The sequence below is a fragment of the Myxocyprinus asiaticus genome, chromosome 10 (assembly GCF_019703515.2).
Source record: "Myxocyprinus asiaticus isolate MX2 ecotype Aquarium Trade chromosome 10, UBuf_Myxa_2, whole genome shotgun sequence".
Taxonomy (NCBI): Eukaryota; Metazoa; Chordata; class Actinopteri; order Cypriniformes; family Catostomidae; genus Myxocyprinus; species Myxocyprinus asiaticus.
The window spans coordinates 43,031,741-43,050,628 of record NC_059353.1 but is presented as its reverse complement, the minus strand read 5'-3'; the positions used below and the strand labels follow the sequence as shown (position 1 = coordinate 43,050,628).

Genomic DNA, 18,888 nt, shown 5'->3' with positions numbered 1-18,888 from the left:
GTAGCTTGATATGTGTTTGACAGCCAGTTGCATCTCATGAAATTTCAGGGTGAAAATAATTAATCCTGTTCTTGATTTGTCCTGATTTGTTGCATTATCTCTTTATTTTATGAAAAATAAAACATCAAAATATATGTTATTTTATTGTTTTCTAATTGTCTTAAAAACATTTTGTACATTTTACATTATCTTGGTATATTGTACATCAGTTTTTGATGAAAAATGTTTGGGACCATGCATTTAAGGGTAAACATGATTTTAGTGTGATAAAAACATGTATTAACTTTATTCGTGTAAAGTTGTATCCAATAAACTAAAAAAAATATTTTAGCCTATTTTTGAGATTTAAGCATTTCAATTTTATTACAAAATTCCATCAAATTGAATTATGCAATTTTTACCAAAATTAATAAAACTTAAAATCATGTTAACATATATACATATATAATGTTATTGTTTTGTGGCTATACTTTTGAAGCTTTTGAAAGTGCACAAGCATTGTAAGTGCCCTACTGTAACCACATTTGTTTTTTTAAATAATCAAGCGACGAGTTGAAATAGAGCTTATTTATGCCTCAAATGCTGTCGGTTGAGTTTAACTTTTATTAAACATTCCTTTAATAGTGATCTGTTGCTGTTTGCTGCTAAGACGTTGAGCTGGATCTGCCAAACCTTCAGCTGTTGATGGTATGCATGCTCTGTTTCACTGGAAGTACAGAATAAGGCCTTTGTTTTAAAACGGCACTACATTTAGATGGATCTTTCCAATCTCCTGTCAAACTGGCAACATGAGAGGGGGCAGGTGCTCTTAAATCAGCTTCCCTCCTGATTACCTACCATCTTAGATCCCATTATGAACTGGTGATTGACATGTACAGCTATCCAGAGGGATATAATCCCAGTTAAAATGGGATAAATTAAGCTCCCATGGGTCTTTCCATTGCCTGCTGTTTCTGTTAGCTTTCCCTCTGCTTGACGTAATCTAGAATTGGCTGTCATAATAATGTAATTAGTCCTCTTCAGCAAGTCGTGGGTGTTCTTTGAAATGTGTGTGTGTGTGTGTGTGTGTGTGTGTGTGTGTGTGTGTGTGTGTGTGTATGTGTGTGTGTGAGCGTGTATTCCCTACGTTGTGGGGACCAAATGTCCCCACAAGGATAGTAAAACCTGAAATTTTTGATGTCGTGGGGACAATCAGTCGGTCCCCATGAGGAAAACACCTTATAAATCATGCTAAATGACGTTTTTTGAAAATGTAAAAATGCAGAAAGTTTTCTGTGAGGGTTAGGTTTAGGGGTAGGGTTAGGTTTAGGGGTAGGGGTAGGGGTAGGGTTAGGGGATAGAATGTATAATTCGTACAGTATAAAAATCATTATGTCTATGGAGAGTCCTCATAAGGATAGTCGCACCTACATGTGTGTGTGGGGGGGGGGCAGGTTTGGGTGGTTTACGAGGACATTTCTTTAGATTACAAACTGGTAATTACAAGGGTATTATGCTATATGTGGTTTATGAGGACATTTCTAGTGTCCCCATAATTCAAATCGCTTAACAAATCATACTAAACGATGTTTTATTGAAAATGTAAAAATGCATAAAGTATTTTGTGAGGGTTAGGTTTAGGGGTAGGGGTAGGGTTAGGGGATAGAATCTATAGTTCGTACAGTATAAAAATCATTATGTCCATGGAGAGTCCTCATTAGGATAGCCACACCAACGTGTGTGTGTGTGTGTGTATGTGTGTGTGTGTGTGTGTGTGTTTCAATACTTATTTGCTTTTTAAAGGAATAGTTTACCCAAAAATGAAAGTTCTGTCATCATTTACTCACCCTAGTGTCATTCCGACGTTTTTTTTTTTTTTTTTTTTTTGGCTCCTGTAAAACACAAAAGGAGATGTAAGGCAGAATATCTAAACTGCTTTTTTCCATACACTGAAGTTGGATGGTGATGTATACTGCAAAGGTTCAAAAAAGCACCAGTGGTGCTTTTTTGGCATTAACATCTCCTGGTAGAAAATGATTTGTGGTTGGGATGACATGATGAGGGTAAATAATGACAAAATTTTCATTTTTAGGCAAACTATTACTTTAAGCAATGTATTCTCATGTACTGCAGGAATTAGACAAAAGGTATTGTCGACACACCTTGCTCCAAACGGTGCTGTTAGCTTTGCATTTAATTTAAATGGCTGCTTTATTTGGTGGCCTGTTCCACCAACATTTTCACCTCCTACTCCTTCACTTTTTCACATCCTCCATTCAATTAGACAGAAGAAAAAAAAAAAAATGCTGGTAGCCCACAGAGGAGAGGCAGACTTGTAAGCATTGGTATTCAGTTCACATAACAGCTGCATCCCCTCTGGTGCAATCGCCCACTATTCAATTTATACAAACACAAGGTTGCAGGGGTTACAAAAATTGTCAGATCTCCTGCTTCTTAAACACAGCGTTGTCAAATGTAAATGACAGACTGATGTTAGATGTCTGCCTCTGAGGATCAGGGTCTAACCAGTGGCACCTCTTTTAGATGCATTTTAATGGAGCGTGGAACATATCAACAGGTCAGTCAAACAGGAGCGATCTATACTAAATACTATGGTCGGCATCCAACACTCGCTCCATCACATATGAGTAAAACCTAGCTATGGCGAGCAAATAAAATGGCAGTTGCCCAATAAAAGCAACACAATACAAAAAAAAATCTAATTGTAAGAATAATAGTCTGACCCTTGGGGGAGCTGGGTTGCAAGGTCTCATGGCCCATCAACTTTTTTTTAATACTGTATATGCTTAAATATGTGGTCCCCACAGAAAATTGGCCCCGGTGCCCTTGCTAGTCATAATCCACCCCTGCCCTTGATGCACGTGAACGATTCAATGTAAAGACCAAAAATACTTTTTACCTCAGTGGATGCATTTTCCATCTGAAGTTTATTTGTCCCTCTTGAACATTTCGCTATCCGTACGGGTGGTACAATTGCGTGGTGGTTAACACTGCTACTGCTGGCTCATATCATATCATATGATGGAACAAATGACCTGCTGTGTTTTTCTCAAGTATGAAAAACAGCTAAATAATCACACTATTGCAAAACACAATTTTATGACTGTAAGAAATATCTATGGCTGGTCATTTTTCTGTACAAGTGTAAAAAAAAGTCAATTTTGAAGCATTATTGTGGTATATTTGGCTCTCTCGGTTCAGAGCTGAGAAGATGTACTTTCATGGAACACCAGGAGCATGTAGAGCAGTTTCTCTGTTGACTCTGGAAACCCGAGGGAACTGTTCACTGCAGCAGTGGTTCTAGCTTGTATGGCGCCCTGGGCGAAACCCCACAGTACTTTTTTGTGTGGGCGCTTCGTGCCGCCCCCGTCAAGATACCGCCCCAGGCGGCTGCCCATGTCGCCCATGCCTAAATCCACCCCTTCACTGGGTTGAAAACCAACAATCACATTGTGTATAATGCAGTTTACTTTGCAAACTTACCTCTCCCAAAGGCTCTCCATGGCTCTTTTCCAACACCAAGTGAGCTACCTTGTTGTCTACTGCCAGCATATGCAGATGTATACTAAGACAGCATCCTAAGTGAAATGAAACATCATAATCCAGTGATTCCCAACAAGGAGTTTTTAAGCCGATTCCAGGGGGTACTTAGAAAGATTTTGAAATGTGTATGTGCATGCATTGTCAGTTTGATTAATATGAATAGTCTAGCTAGTCTCCCAGTCTAGCAAAGCTAGTCTTCAGCTGGTTTGCCTGCTGGACTTTCAGCCTGACCAGCTGACAAGAGTCCAAACCCCCTCTAAATCCTGTAAACCAGACTAGACTGACCATGCTGGGAGACCAGCTAAAACCAACAAACCAGAATAGTCTGGTTTAAACTGTTTTTTGTTTTTCAGCAGGAGCCTTGCTATGTTTTGAAACAGAGCCCATGTATTAAGTTTGCTGCTGTCTCACACACTACTTTGTAATGAGGTTCTACAGTAAAGGAATATTCCGGGTTCAATACAAGTTAAGGCCAGTTGGCAGCATTTGAGGAATAATGCTGATTACCACAAAAATAATTTTGACTCGTCCATCCTCATCTTTAAAACAAGCAAAAATTGAGGTTACAATGAGGCACTTACTGGAAGCGAATGGGGCCAATTTTTGGAGAGTTTAAACACAGAAAACAAAAATGTATATATTTATATTATATGTCAAATTAATTTTGACTTGTCCCTCCTTTTCTTAAAAAAAATAAAATAAATAAAAAAAATAAAAGCTCTTTGTTTTTGTTTCTTTACCAGATATGCTTTCATTCCCTTCAGTCCTTCCTATCTCCTTCATTTAAACTAAGGGCCTTTTCATTTCACATTAAAATATATAAAACTCAGAGCTGTGAAAACCTGCCCTCTAAATTATATTGTGACCCATAACATCATAGCAAGACTGTGTTAATGGCTTGAACCCATGTCAACTAAAACCGATTAGTCACACTTAATGGAACAGAAAGGAGATAAACCAGGGGGACTGTTTGTTCATATCCTCCCTGGACAAGATCAGATCGTTTTCTTTATTTGATTTGACTTTGTGATATTGCATTTAGAGACAAGCCTACTCCTTCTATGTTTAATATTTACCTTCTATTTGTGCTTGCAGTACTGTGAAAGCATTTTTTTCTGGGTCAGTGACTTTTTCAGCTATTGTGTATACATACTGTAAACTGTGAAGTCACTTGTGGATTCGCATGACAAATATAGAATTTGTCATGGTTCTCAGTGGCGGATTTAGGCATGGGCAACGTGGGCAGTTGCCCAGGGCGGCATCTTGCGGAGGGGCGGCGGCATCTTGCGGGTTGAAGCGGGTTTCGCCCAGTGTGCCATACAAGCTAGAACCGCTACTGATGGTTGTGATAATAAAGTTTTCACTTTTATTCAGACTGCAGGTATTTGCTTGACCAATGTCATATTTTGTGTCTTTCAAATGTCATTCTAACAAAAATGTTTGGCTTTTTAAAAACCTAGCAATTTATTACATTTGCTTATTACATGGCTCTCTGGAATACTTGATTCTGATTAGTCAATCACATTATTCTGTGTTTTTTACAGGCTGTCTCTTTTATTATTCCAGGGTCTTATTCTACTCACATAATAAAATAAGTTAAATTTAAATCAATGTTTTATGTCCATTTATTTATTTATAAAAAATAAAACCATAATACAGCCTCCTTGTTAAATAATCCAGTCAAAACATAATGTTTCCTTTCAATGTAATGTTTCATGACTTAAAATCTGTATGAAATATACTGTACTTTCTTAATATAAATTCAAGATCAGGTTGATAATACAAAGTGAATCTAATATAATTGTTTGCCATTTTAATATATATTTGTTTATTCTTTATTATAGATTCTACTGTAATTCTAGTATTTTTCAAGATGAATTTAATGAATGTTATGCAATTGTCAGATGCAACATATGCATGCATTGTCATTTTTTGACATGTGCAGAATTCAGTCCTCAGTTCTCACTATACCGTAAAGGAATTATTGTTTTTCTCACAAGGTTTAAAAATGCTGTTTCTTAAGAGGAAAAATTGAGAGTCACTTTTTGTCCTGTCTTTGAGGGCTTTCAGATGAAAGGCAGCATATCCCATAAGGATGCTATTCTTCACACCTCACACCGTTATTCGTCACACCCCTTCCCAACAATATCACATCAAATAGGAGGTATTTTCCAACAAATCACACTAGATTAGCTGTGAACTTCTGTATTAATCATAGTCAGAATTTAACTAGGGCTCCAAAAACTCCAAAATCCAAAACTGAAAACAACAACAACATTAAAAATGTACTGTGCATGTACAGTATACTGTAGTATCAGCTCTTTCAGCATGTTTTAAGAGTTCAGGGAAATGTGAAGAAATTATAATATTGTCACTTTAATATTTTATTTGTTAATATATGTGGTATGTTTAAATGTTCTGTACTGTGTTTTTGCTGTCATTTTGAAGTAAATGCATGAAGATGGTCACAAATTATTTGAAGTACCAGTAGATGGCAGTGTTGTCTTTTGAACAGATGCATGCAATTTATTTCAATGGCTGAATGGAGAATAAATAAATAAATAAATAAATAAAACATTCTACCTTTTGATTGAAAGAGTTTTGTGTCACTTTATATAATGAACACAATCTGCATTTCTATTAAGCATATTTTAACTATATGTATGATACTTAAAGTATTAGATCATAAATTATTGTATCTTTAAAAATAAAAAATAAATGAAAGTGATTAAAATTAAAATTGTCCCAAATGAATAGGCCACTGACCACATTGCTAAGGTCAGGATCAATAGCATTATGCTTTGTTTGCTGCATGGGCCAGTAAAGTTAAGTTTGTTTTATTAATCACTGAACTGTGCTCAATATTTACATATTAACAATAACTCTTATATTTACATCCATTACTTCATTCGTTCAAACCTGAAGTTTTTATCCAAAGTTATTTACAAATGAGAATTAATACAAGCAGAAGTGATTAATCAAAAAAATAAAACAATACAAATAAAAAAACAACTATGAATGATGTCCTCCTAACTAGTACTGGGTAAAGAAGTGAATACAATAACACCACACAAAGGCAGAGGTTAACTATATGAAGGTGAATTTTAACCAAAATGTTAAAAACAAATGTTGGTTAAAAAGGGGTCTTTTTCATTAATGTCAGGTGTCACATGTTTTAAATGTTAATTACAATGTCTATTGGCCACAACAATTGCTTAACATTTGTGTATTTATACATACCAATTTTTGCAGTTTCATTAATCTTTTTGTGATTCATAATTGTTTTAATGCTGTAATTTTGCTTTAAAAAATATTAATAATATTTAATATGCTATTTAACAGCATGGTCCCATTGTGACAACTTACCCCATGTACATTTTCTCACATGTTGTCACAAAAGGTCAATGTGTGTTAAATGAACTGTATTTTTTCCCCCCTGGGCAATGACAGTGGAAATGTCCAATAACTGTTTTCTACCTAAGACGTTAAGGTTTGTGTCTTTACAGAAGTTGACTTTCAAAAACACACCCACTCTGAGAAATATTCATTGGAGTGAAAAGTGTGACAAGTAGCCCTTGTCTGCCCTGTATGCGCTCTCCAACACTTCACTCCCAAACGCTCAACTCTTGGAAGAAAATTAAGGACATGTCTGGAGTCGCCTGAAGCTTGGCAGAGATATTTTATGTCTCTTGACATTTACGCTTTTGCAGACTAACTGCTTTAAGAGAGTCAGAGGTGGAAATAACAACAGCAGGGGACAGGTCACTTCACAATGGACGTGTCATTTTAGTTCAAGGAAATGTCACATATGCCCTCAAACAAACAGAGGAAAAATAAACCACCTCCAAGATAGAGGAATACTTAAACAAAACCACTGTCTTAAAGGAATAGCTCACCCAAAAATTATCATATGGGCTATTTTTATGATGCTTATATCATAAGTTATATAAGTTATGGTGCTTTTTGGGGAGGGGGTGCCTCAGACATTCTACTAAACTTATTTTGTGTTCCACGGAAGTCATGGGTTTAGAAGGACATGAGGGTGAGAAAATAATGACAGAGTTTTCCTTTTTGGGCAGACTTACACTGTAAAAAAAAAAAATAATCCTATTGTTTAATAATAATAATAATAATAATAATAATAATAATAATAATAAACTGGCAGCTGTGGTTGCTAGAATAATTATGTAAAAGATACAGTAAAAATGTAAACAACTTTACAGAACAACCTGTAAATTTTACAGTTTAAAACTGTTGTAATTTACATGACCATGCTGGCACTGTAAAAAAAAAAATTTACATTTGTTTTTTACTGTTAAATTTACAGTAAAAAACATCATTATATATTAACCTTCTGAAAATGTAAAAATCTGCTTTTTACTTTATAATGTATTGTTAATCACTGTAAAAATTACAGTAGAGCACATGATGACATGAAGTTCACCAATAGTGGCTCTTCCAGGAGCAATGACCAATGAACATGTAGAGATAGTGCTCAGTGTCACACAAACACTAAACACCATCAGGGTAACACATGTGAAATTAAAATAATACAGTAAACATTAACTAAACTACATCAAATATAAAACAAAACACCCCAATGTGCTTAACTGATATTAAAAATAAGAAACATAACTATTCCCATAAAATATAATGAAATATGATGGGTCATGCAGGGAATTGTGGGAACACCCGATTATTGTATTTACTGTAATTTTAACAATAATTTACTGTAAAAAGTGCATGTACTCTCTTGTTAAACATAATGTAAATTTTTACCATTAATTATACGGAAAAATCATACTTATTACATCTAAAAAAATTAATTTTTTACAAAATTTTATTGTAAAAACTACTGTATTATTTTTTAAAATGTATTAACATTTTTTACTGTATATTTTACAGTTAATACTTGTTAAACAATTAATGTTTTTTTTTTCCTGTAGCATTTTTTACAGTCTTTTACCATTAAAATTACAGAATTTTTTTACAGCGTATCCTTTAACCTAAGGGCTGAACATACAGTATAGACATTACACATATGCATGACATGTAGTTGTTGAATGCTTATGCACATCTTTCCTTTGTCATAGTATGTGTAGATTCATGCAGATTTTTTACTGTCAGACAAATGGTTTGGATGTAGGTGTAGGTATTTTTTAATTCACAAGCTGTTCGTGACTCATACAGTAAATGAGGAGGCAGCAATCATCTGGTAGATCAACATGATAGATCCTTCTAAGAAAACATCCTGACAAAAAAAAAAAAAAAAAAAGCCTGTATAAAAAGGTGCATAATTAAAGAATTAAATGAAAGGTTCACCAAAAATAAATACATACATAAATAAATAAATAAATAAATAATAATTTTGTTACATTACATATTTTATTTTATCTCCCTTGAAACACAAAAGAGCAAATAAATAAATAAATAAATAAAATAATTAACTGTATCCTATGATTTTCACAACGTAATCTGAGAAGAGAAGATTATTTTCAAATCTGTTAGAATTTGAGAATTTTAAACAATTCTGTTAAGAACTGCTGTTAAATCCAAGGCTCAAAATTGAAAATACAATAACAACAATTCACAATATCACACATTTTATCAAAATTCCCTTAAATGTTTATCAACACCATGATTAGATCTTTATTCTTATATCTATGTGTTTTAACAATGTTTTTTTATTTTTTTTTTTTTTTTTACTTTAATTTAGTCAAAAGTGCCCCTAACGGAATAATCTTATACTATATCATATATTACATCATAAAAATCATATACTGTTTATAACCCATATACAAAGTTGATTCTTGAAAACAATATTTATAAATATTAATCTTTTCCCCTGTCATTTATAATACATTTTGAATGAATTTTTCCCCAGACTAAACATTAATTTAGTCAAGACATTAATGTAATGTAAAATAATGTGAAGACGTCTGTTTACTGGCTCATAGTGTTTTATAAAGGTGTGATAATTATCACCAACATTTGTTCAGTAATGTTGAGGAAAAACGCGTTTCGTTCTCCTGCGGTACCTTGCGGGTGCCCGTAGCGTCACTTCCGGAAGACGGCGGGAAGAATGGCGGCTCAGTCAAAAAAGTCCGAAACGGCTTTGAATTTGAGTCCTACATCAGGTCATGAGGTATGAATATGATCGTTCAATTAGTTACTTTTGACCACATGGAGTCTGTTTAATTGGTCATTGATGTGTTTCGGTGGATTTTAGGGGTCTCGGGCCCGTACACATGGAGCAGATGGCGCTTCTTCAGTGTGTTTGAGATCGGTTCTGTGTGATGAAGTCATAAATGCTGACGTGAAAAAATAAGAAACACTCATGTGACAGTTAATACAAGCTTCAGAGATTTAAGTGTCTCTGTATTCTCTCTAAAGTGTAATTAAGTACCCTAGTGACAGACCTGGGCATAAACAAAAACAGTGACATATCAGGTCACTTATATACGAATGTAATCATAAATATCTGAAGGTTTAGACGCTTTCTGTATTTGTCTAGACATGCTCACTTAACATATAAGCTGGTTATTTATTAAGAAGGCCAAATGATTTTTATATCTAGTGCTAATATTTTAATAACCTTCATACTATCAGTGTAGACCACCACTGTTTTGTTTAAATAAGTTAGGGGCTTTTAAAGGGCTACTTAAATCTCTGTAGAAGGTGCAAAGTACATTTTCATGTCTCCCGCGCATTATGTGCACTTTTTTATTTATTTATTTATTTATTTTTTATAAGACTTTTCATTTATTTATCCATGTATCTTTCTCTCTCTCTTTTTCTTGCCATCCTAACTTTTAATTTTGTGATTTCAATATACACTGGTGGCCAGAAGTTTGGAATAATGTTCAGATTTTGCTCTTATGGAAAGAAATAGGTACTTTTATTCACCAAAGTGGCATTCATCTGATCACAATGTATAGTCAGGACATTAATAACGTGAAAAATTACTATTACAGTTTGAAAAAAAAAACTACTTCAAAGAGTTCTCATCAAAAAATTCTCCACGTGCAGCAATGACAGCTTTGCAGATCCTTGGCATTATAGCTGTCAGTTTATCCAGATACTCAAGTGACATTTCACCCCACGCTTCCTGTAGCACTTGCCATAGATGTGGCTGTCTTGTCGGGCACTTCTCACACTTTACAGTCTAGCCGATCCCACAAAAGCTCAATGGGGTTAAGATCCATAACACTCTTTTCCAATTATCTGTTGTCCAATGTCTGTGTTTCTTTGCCCACTCTAACCTTTTCTTTTTGTTTTTCTGTTTCAAAAGTGGCTTTTTCTTTGCAATTCTTCCCATAAGGCCTGCACCCCTGAGTCTTCTCTTTACTGTTGTACATGAAACTTGTGTTGAGCGAGTAGAATTCTCTGAATTTGTCAGCTGAGGACATGTGAGGCGTCTATTTCTCAAACTAGAGACTCTGATGTACTTATCCTCTTGTTTAGTTGTACATCTGGCCTTCCACATCTCTTTCTGTCCTTGTTAGAGCCAGTTGTCCTTTGTCTTTGAAGACTGTAGTGCACACCTTTGTATGAGATCTTCAGTTTTTTGGCAATTTCAAGCATTGTATAGCCTTCATTCCTCAAAACAACGATTGACTGACGAGTTTCTAGAGTTTCTTTTTTGCCACTCACGCGTGATTGATCACAGCAGTGACCAATCACATGCTTGGCAATCACAGTCCTACCAAGAAGCGGCTCTAATGTAACTTCTCATTCGTTATCAAGCTGAATGACCTGGTATATGTGAGTCTACCTTGTTCATCAAGGAGAAAAAAGGGCAGAAGAGCTATTCATGTTTAAAGTGACTTATGTTTATACATGTTCAGGGGGTTTCATATGACTCATGTCGGTGCAACCTGGGGTCCAAATTTACACCAGAGTGATTTTCATAAATTTTTTTGCCTCAAAATATTATGTTTTTGAGAGTACAAAGCAACAAGAAATATAAAAAAAAAACTTTTCCAAATAGATGAAAAGTGTATATATGTGTAATTACCCTATCGTTTCCCAGTATCCAGAGACCACAGTTATTGAACTACAGTAATCACATTCAAAAAGAAAATGCTAAGATATTAACATAAACGAGTCCTCTTTTTACTTTCTGCAATCAAAGTAATTGCCAATTATTTATCTTCCAGTTGAACGTTTTCAAAGTTCAATGCGCACATCTCCAGCTTTCTTGCATGGACAACTCTTAAAATCGCCCCTCTGTCACACTTTCTGCAACGCATGTCATGTGGAGGGTGACATCTCCAGAATGGGTCACTGAACTAATCATTTAATAAAACTGAACAAATTTGTGATACAGAAGCAAGCAACACTAAAATACCCTTTATTTTTGCAGCTAATTCTGCAAAATTATTCCAGTAATTTGTTATACTTGAATCATTAAAATCGCTGGAATTGATGGTTTTAACTTGTTCTTAAAAAAAACGAATTATCCCCGGAAAACATGGTCTTGTGATCATCTCACCTTTTTCACCCCTCGTGAGTTTGCATCCCTGAACAATACAGACTTTAAAGAACCATTAACGTAACAGAACATGATGAAAATAAAATGGAACCAATTCTGAAAAAGATGTCTGACCCTACCATCAACTTCTTCGCTTGCAACAAACTAGATCAAAGCAATAGTTTTTTTGCTATTTTTGCAGGGCTCGTTTGTCTCTTTTATTTTTTATTTATTTATTTATTTTTTTTAGGTTCATGTAAAGTGCTGATATGGCACTTCCATTGCTCTCTCACTTTTTTCCTTTTTTTGTCACCAGCCAGGCACTGTGTTTCTGAATGATTTACTCCTCGAGCGCTCAGCATTTTCAGTGTATATAGCTTTGAAATACAAGCCTACCTGCTGAATGGCAGATCCATTTTAGAAAGACCATGGTTTCTCATAAGCTTGCAGAATTCACTCTGTCCCCTACTTTGTATGGTGTGGTATTAGGCTCAGTGGGGACAGATAATGTTTGCCAGACGTTGGTATTTTTATGCTGAGGAAAGGAACCTCATGGCTGTTTTTTTGAGTATCTTTCTATTGCCTTCTTAGTCCTCATCCATCTGCAACTGAAACAGCAACAGCATGGATGGTCTTACATTACCAGCACCTACTGCTTCCTGTTTGTCCTGCGATTGAAACAGAAGCAGTGGCAGCTGTGAGTGGCATGTCCAGTTAAATCAGATTAGAGAGTGATGCTTTACTACTGTAGGGAGAGAATCAGCCTACTGCAGCTCAACATGTAAGTTTCTTGATAGCTGTTCTGCTGTTGCTATGTGATAATTTTTTAGCACCGTTGTGATTGAAGTTTGCCTCCCTACTGCAAAGGGCTGTCTAAAAGCCAAAGTGCTAGTGTGTATCGCACTCAGTGCGCATGACACAATTTTTTTCATCAACACAGAACGTGCGGAATGTCCATGTATCCTAGTTTTTCTAGACATCCGCACAGTTCGCATCTCTGGCGCACACACCTGCCGTTGACGGCTAAAAGAGTAGCCTAGTCTATCACAAACCGAATTATACTTTGGCCTTGGCTGTCTTGGTTAGGGTTGGGTGATAATACTCATTATGATTTTGCTACCGAAAAGCAACATTGTAGTATTGTGATGATTTTAATGCACTTTATATTTGTCCTTTAAGTTTCCGAAAGACCATGTGATTAGATTAGTTTCGTGAACCTTGCTGGTCCTGAGACTTGCGAGTGTGAGATGCTGGTCATGTGATTCTAACATTGCAGCCCCCATGTGCGGACCCTCTCCACGTAGATTAAAACAGGTTTTATAAGGTGGCTGCTATGACTGGAGTCTTCATTATAATGTGAGTGGTCATGATTTCCTACATATATTGCAAAATTACAATTCATGTCTTTTGGACTTAAAATTACCATTGAAAAAATTTACCTGAGTGCACCTTTAAGGCTCTCCAATTAAGCCCTTATTTCTTCTGAAGGAAGACCTTTGAGACTCTGTGGGTATTAGGGTTGTGCCAATAGACGATGATCTCGGTGATCGCCGATAGCTGATGCCTTTGACAATGTCAAGATGATATTTGGCTCGTTTTCCCATTAATTTATTCAATTATTATTATTATTATTATTAGGCTATTATTATTATCAAATTAATATTACAAATAAATTGCCTGTAGAGACACAGACACGTGCTTGAAGAAACACACTTTATTATATTATTAAGAACAGATGACAGAAAAGCTGTCTATGCGCATGTCTGACACGCTGTTTGTACGGAGGCGTGCAGTCTTGTGGAACACACACATGTAAAAGGTTCTTACTCTGTTCTGTCTTCTGAATTTTTTTTTTTTTTTGCAAGAACAGTATCTTCTATGAGTGCTGTAAATGACCTCAGACATCTCAGCTCAGGAGGTGCTTTGAGTTCAGTTCGCTTTATTTCCACAGAGCAGTTCATTGTGACCACAACTCTGCAGCCTATACATTTGAGATTGAAACATAAAATAATACAAAAACACGTTCACCTCAAACCATGATTTATATTTCAGTGATTATTTTCATCATTATAATTATTATTTTTACATTTCTAATTGTTTTTATGTCTTAATTTGTGTAAGTAATTTTCTGCCTGCATGTTTAGACAGATACTTGCCTGACAGTAAATGGAAAGGTGGTTACTTGTGTGTATATATATATTATTTTTTTGATCACTTCATTATTTTAATTGCTTTTTCATTTCATTTGGAGTGCAGTTTGAATTTAGAAATGTATTTGATTTTAAGTTTTTCGTTTTTTAAATAAATTAATAAAATTTTCAATGCAAAATCACTAAAGCAAGAATATTCACAGATCCCTCAGCCCGGGGGTTGCCGATGTAATTGGATATTGCAGTATATATATATATATATCGTGAAGGAGGGAACAAAACAAATTTATTCACACACATGATGTATTTTCCCGGACAACAAAATACCCGACCGGTAGAGAATGCACAGTTGAAGTAGGTTCTTTGCCAAAGAGATGTTGCCCTTCACAACTGTAGTATAGCCATCTTTCAAAAAGTTGATCAACACACATTTTAATTTTCACTTAATTTTTTTCCGGTGTCCTTTGAATTTTTAGTTAAAATAAATGAAAAATAAAGTTCAGAGTTTGAAATCAAGGTGTCTTGCTTTATTGTGTAGGCTTAACCCTAACCCTACTAGCATCCATCCAGCGGTATGAAGAAAGCATACCATCCATCCATATCTTCAGAAGCAATGTGATAGGTATAGGTGAGAAACAGATTAATATTCAAGTCCTTTTTTAATATATATCTCCACTTTCACAATTTGAAAGAATGTGATAATGGAGATTTAGAGTAAAAAAGGACTTAAATATTGATCTGTTTCTCATCCACACCTTTTCATTTTTGGGTGAAGTATCCCTTTAAAAAAGTGAAACCAGAACACTTTGCGTTCACTTAAAAACCTTGTTTATATTTTCGTGGAGTTTGGCGCGAACCTCTAAAGGGGTTCATTTTTACAGGATGTGGTGTGGCTCAGTGAGATAAACTTGCTTATTTGGACAGTAAAATGTGATTGGACTTTGAAGAGCACATGATCAGATGATTATTTAATAATAGGGACAGGCCTAGCATCGGCCATTGAAAACCCATATCGTTCGACCACTAGTGCAAGCTTTTTGTGTTTAAAAAATATGCAGTTATAGTGACATAGTAAGTGATGTATGCAGTCAGAAAATCAGAGCCCCTCCCCTTGAAATCCGAACCATTTGAGATGCATGTTAATACCATTGATACAACAATCTTTCTTGGCTTACAACTTTTAATCGGATCTTCAGAGATGGATGTTAATATCTGATAAATTTTTCTTTATTTACTGTAGTATTATGTTCAATACTGTGGTGGTGGTGTAGTGGGCTAAAACACATAACTGGTAATCAGAAGGTTGCTGGTTCGATCCCCACAGCCACCACCACTGTGTCCTTGAGCAAGACACTTAATTCCAGGTTGTTCCAGGGAGATTGTCCCTGTAATAAATGCACTGTAAGTCGCTTTGTATAAAAGCGTCTGCCCAGTGCATGAATGTAAATGTAATTTATTTAGAAATCCATTCCACTGTCATTTACCACATTTTCTAGCACACTGCTCTTACAGCGCACACACACATACACTGAGACCTACTGTACTTTGCAACTGTACTCCTTTGTGTTCCAGCCTCCTAGAACTGGAGGGATGGAGCTGCGGCAGAGGAAGGCCAGCACGAGTTCATCTGAGGATGAAGACCATTATAATGTCCTCAGGAGGATTGCTGGTGAGTTTGATTTTGTTTTGATCTGTAACTTTATAGCAACAGTCACCTATAAAGAGCTTCAAACAGTGGTGTAGTGAGTGTTATGCAAAGGACCACTGTGAACATAAACAATTGTAATAGACTAAATTAGAGTGAAATTGAGTAACTTTTCCCTGCAAATGTGTGATTTTGTTTCAGTGAGAAAAAAAACTACATCTTTTCACATCAGTTTCAGTGTGACATTGATTTACATTCAGTAAATGCACTCTTCTGCTTTTTTTCAGGAAAATATCAGGGGATTTAAAAATGGTCTTTTCCAGGCCAAGGAGAGTCATGAAAATTAATAAGATCTGTCATGGGAATTTCTTTAGTGAATATACATTTTTCTAGGTATGGTTTAGTATGAACTATGAAGTATCTGGTAGAAATTGCTCCATGTAGAGTAAACTTGATTTGTGAGCGAGTCATTCTTTTGAGTCAGTTCTTTTCAATGATCAGTTGAACTGGTTCACCAATCAGTCATTGGCAAATCAGTCTGAATGATCTTTCAGAATTTCTTTATCCAGTAATCAACTAATGATGGGAAAATCACTGAAATTCATTTGTCAATAAGTGTGGATGTCCTGTATTTTATTAGACATTTAAGTGTAGGAGAACCCAAGTAAAATGTTTGGCTGAATTCTTATCATACATTGAATAGTAGAAAGTTTTGCATTGTTAAATTGTAATGCTGCTGGCCACATCTTCACTGAATATCATGGGTTAAAAATAGTCTGAGGTTTAACTTAAGTTAAACAAACTGGTTGAATCTGATGAGCAGAAATGTTTGCCTCCACACTGAACTGGAACATAAGCCCTCTTGTTTCCTCACAGCTGAGACCTACTTAAACATTTCAAGTCAGCACAAGGGCGAACAATGTGACACAGCAATGCTTTACTGTAGATGCACCTGTTATAGATGAACACACAGATTGTCTAACTTCCTTGTTTCTGTTGCTATGCAAAATGACCTCAGCCAAAATACTTTTTTCTACCAACTATGTGGAATAAAATAAATTATTCCCACACTGTACAGTGGAGATTAGACATGATGCCTTTAAGTTCCAGTAAACTTGCCAAAGAATTAGGATTTTCAATGCATGAATTCCCTCTGGAATTTCCAGTGGGGTTTTAGGATAGCAATTTTTGATTTATGAGGAAAATATAGGTCTGTGTTTCACGTTAGTTGAAGACACTTTCATGTTTTGTTCTTCCAGGATAGCCTACAAATTGATGTCATGTTTTCATATTCTGTTCTATTTAAAGGTCTTGCAAACATTGGACTGGAGCATTCCTTTGGATTTTGTGATGAAATTTGACGGATACATGCATGGTTATGAGATTCATTACTTTATATTCAGGCATTACACATTGGCCCTGAAAGCAGTGCTGCTGTTAAATGCATCTTAACTGATTCAAGCTTTAGAAGCGTTTGCCCCAGGTGGCTCCTAAATCAAACTTGTACAGCAATGGCAAGTCAATAATGAGTGTTCTATTTCCTTTCATTCCAGACCGCCAGAGGCAGTACTGAAAGCACTAGTGGAAAACTCTTGCGCTTGAGCTTTGACCGAGAATCAAATTAGAAAGTTGTCAGCTTGATCTCTTCTTCATTCTCACTTGACGGAATCGATTGTGACGATATTTTGTGCAGTTTGTTTTTGAAGACTTCCGCAAACCATTTCGTCACTGTGTTTACGGATTGGATTGCGAGCGATTTTCTCCGTGAATCGCCGCTAGCGACCAGGAAGTGTGATTTTATGTGTGGTTTTCTCCGGGACAAAAGAGGCACAGGACAAAGTGGTGGCTGCCCCGACTCGCTTTTTGGCGCAAATCTGGTTGCAACCTCAGTGATTGTTGAAAGTCTGCCTGCGGCCCAGTCACACCACTCTGACAGTGATAATGTGTCTGACAAATCGGGTGGGTCATCTTCAGTGGTAACGTTATTAATCTGGACCCCCCCCCCCCCCCCCCCCCCCACTGTATTGGTGTCTGCATTAGAGTTCATCAAAGGCCACACATCCTGATCAACTGGCCTACACACTGGCTGGGATGCTGGACCCGGAGGCAGTGGGTCTTAGCAGCATGCCAGCTGTAGAACGCAGTGTTGTGGCACTCATCGTGTCCCCTGATGAGGCACTCTGTGAGCGTGCGTTGCCCCAACGTCGAGTGCAGACACACAGATGAACTGCTGTTGCTCCTGGGGTGTGTGAAGCCCAACGTGGGACTTGAGTGTGGTGCTCAATTCCTTATGTAAAGCACCATTTGAGCCTATAATGGACTCTGATGTTAAATAGTTGTCTTTGAAGACTGCATTCCTCTTGGCCATTACAACAGCGAAGCATGTGAGTGAGCTCCAAGCATTATCAGTGAGCGCTCCCTGTTTGTTCTGGGGGCCTGATTTTAATAATGTTTCATTGTGGCCCAATCCAGCATTTTTACCCAAGACATTGTCTCCACAATTTATGAATCAGCCCATTGTGTTGGCTGCTCTGCAGTCAGATCTGTCTGACATGCAGTTTAAGCTATGTCCAGTTAGGTCTTTGAAGGTTTATATTGACAGGACAGCAGCCTGGTGCAAGACTGACCATTTGTTCATTTGCTTTAGTGATGCACGCACAGGTGCTGTGCTCTCCAAGCAGAGACTAGCGCGCTGGTAATTTCTCATCAATTCGAGTCTTCAGGGTGTCCTGTCCCCTCATCTATTGACGAAATATCTACATGACGAAATACTCACTTAGAATGCTAACGCACCGCCAGCTGTTACTGTCAGAACAACAGGGAGATAGGCTTAAGAAGATAGACATGAATATATAGATTGCTTGAAAGATAGATACATTTATAATTACGATTTACAAGTGTTGAAGTATTGAATTTGTTGTATTAAGGGGGGCGCACACCGGACTCATCTGGTGGACATCATGGCGCATTCTAAAATTCAAATCAGTTGTTTTCTATGAATGTACGCACACCGCTGTACATCTGTCGTTGGCGCCCTACTACGACTCGCATATTTTTCATTAAATTCGACCCAAATC

At 36.3% G+C, this 18,888-nt stretch overlaps 1 protein-coding gene across 1 annotated transcript in view; it reads left to right on the top strand.

Moving 5' to 3' along the window:
- The first annotated feature begins 9,599 nt into the window (after positions 1 to 9,599).
- cwc22 (CWC22 spliceosome associated protein homolog) overlaps positions 9,600 to 18,888 on the top strand; it is a 64,500-nt gene continuing 55,211 nt past the window's right edge. Inside the window, exons 1-2 of the mRNA XM_051709114.1 lie at positions 9,600 to 9,688; positions 15,739 to 15,835. Of these exons, the coding sequence (XP_051565074.1) occupies positions 9,626 to 9,688; positions 15,739 to 15,835 (160 nt within the window). The 5' untranslated portion in view covers positions 9,600 to 9,625. The remainder of the gene's footprint in view (positions 9,689 to 15,738; positions 15,836 to 18,888) is intronic.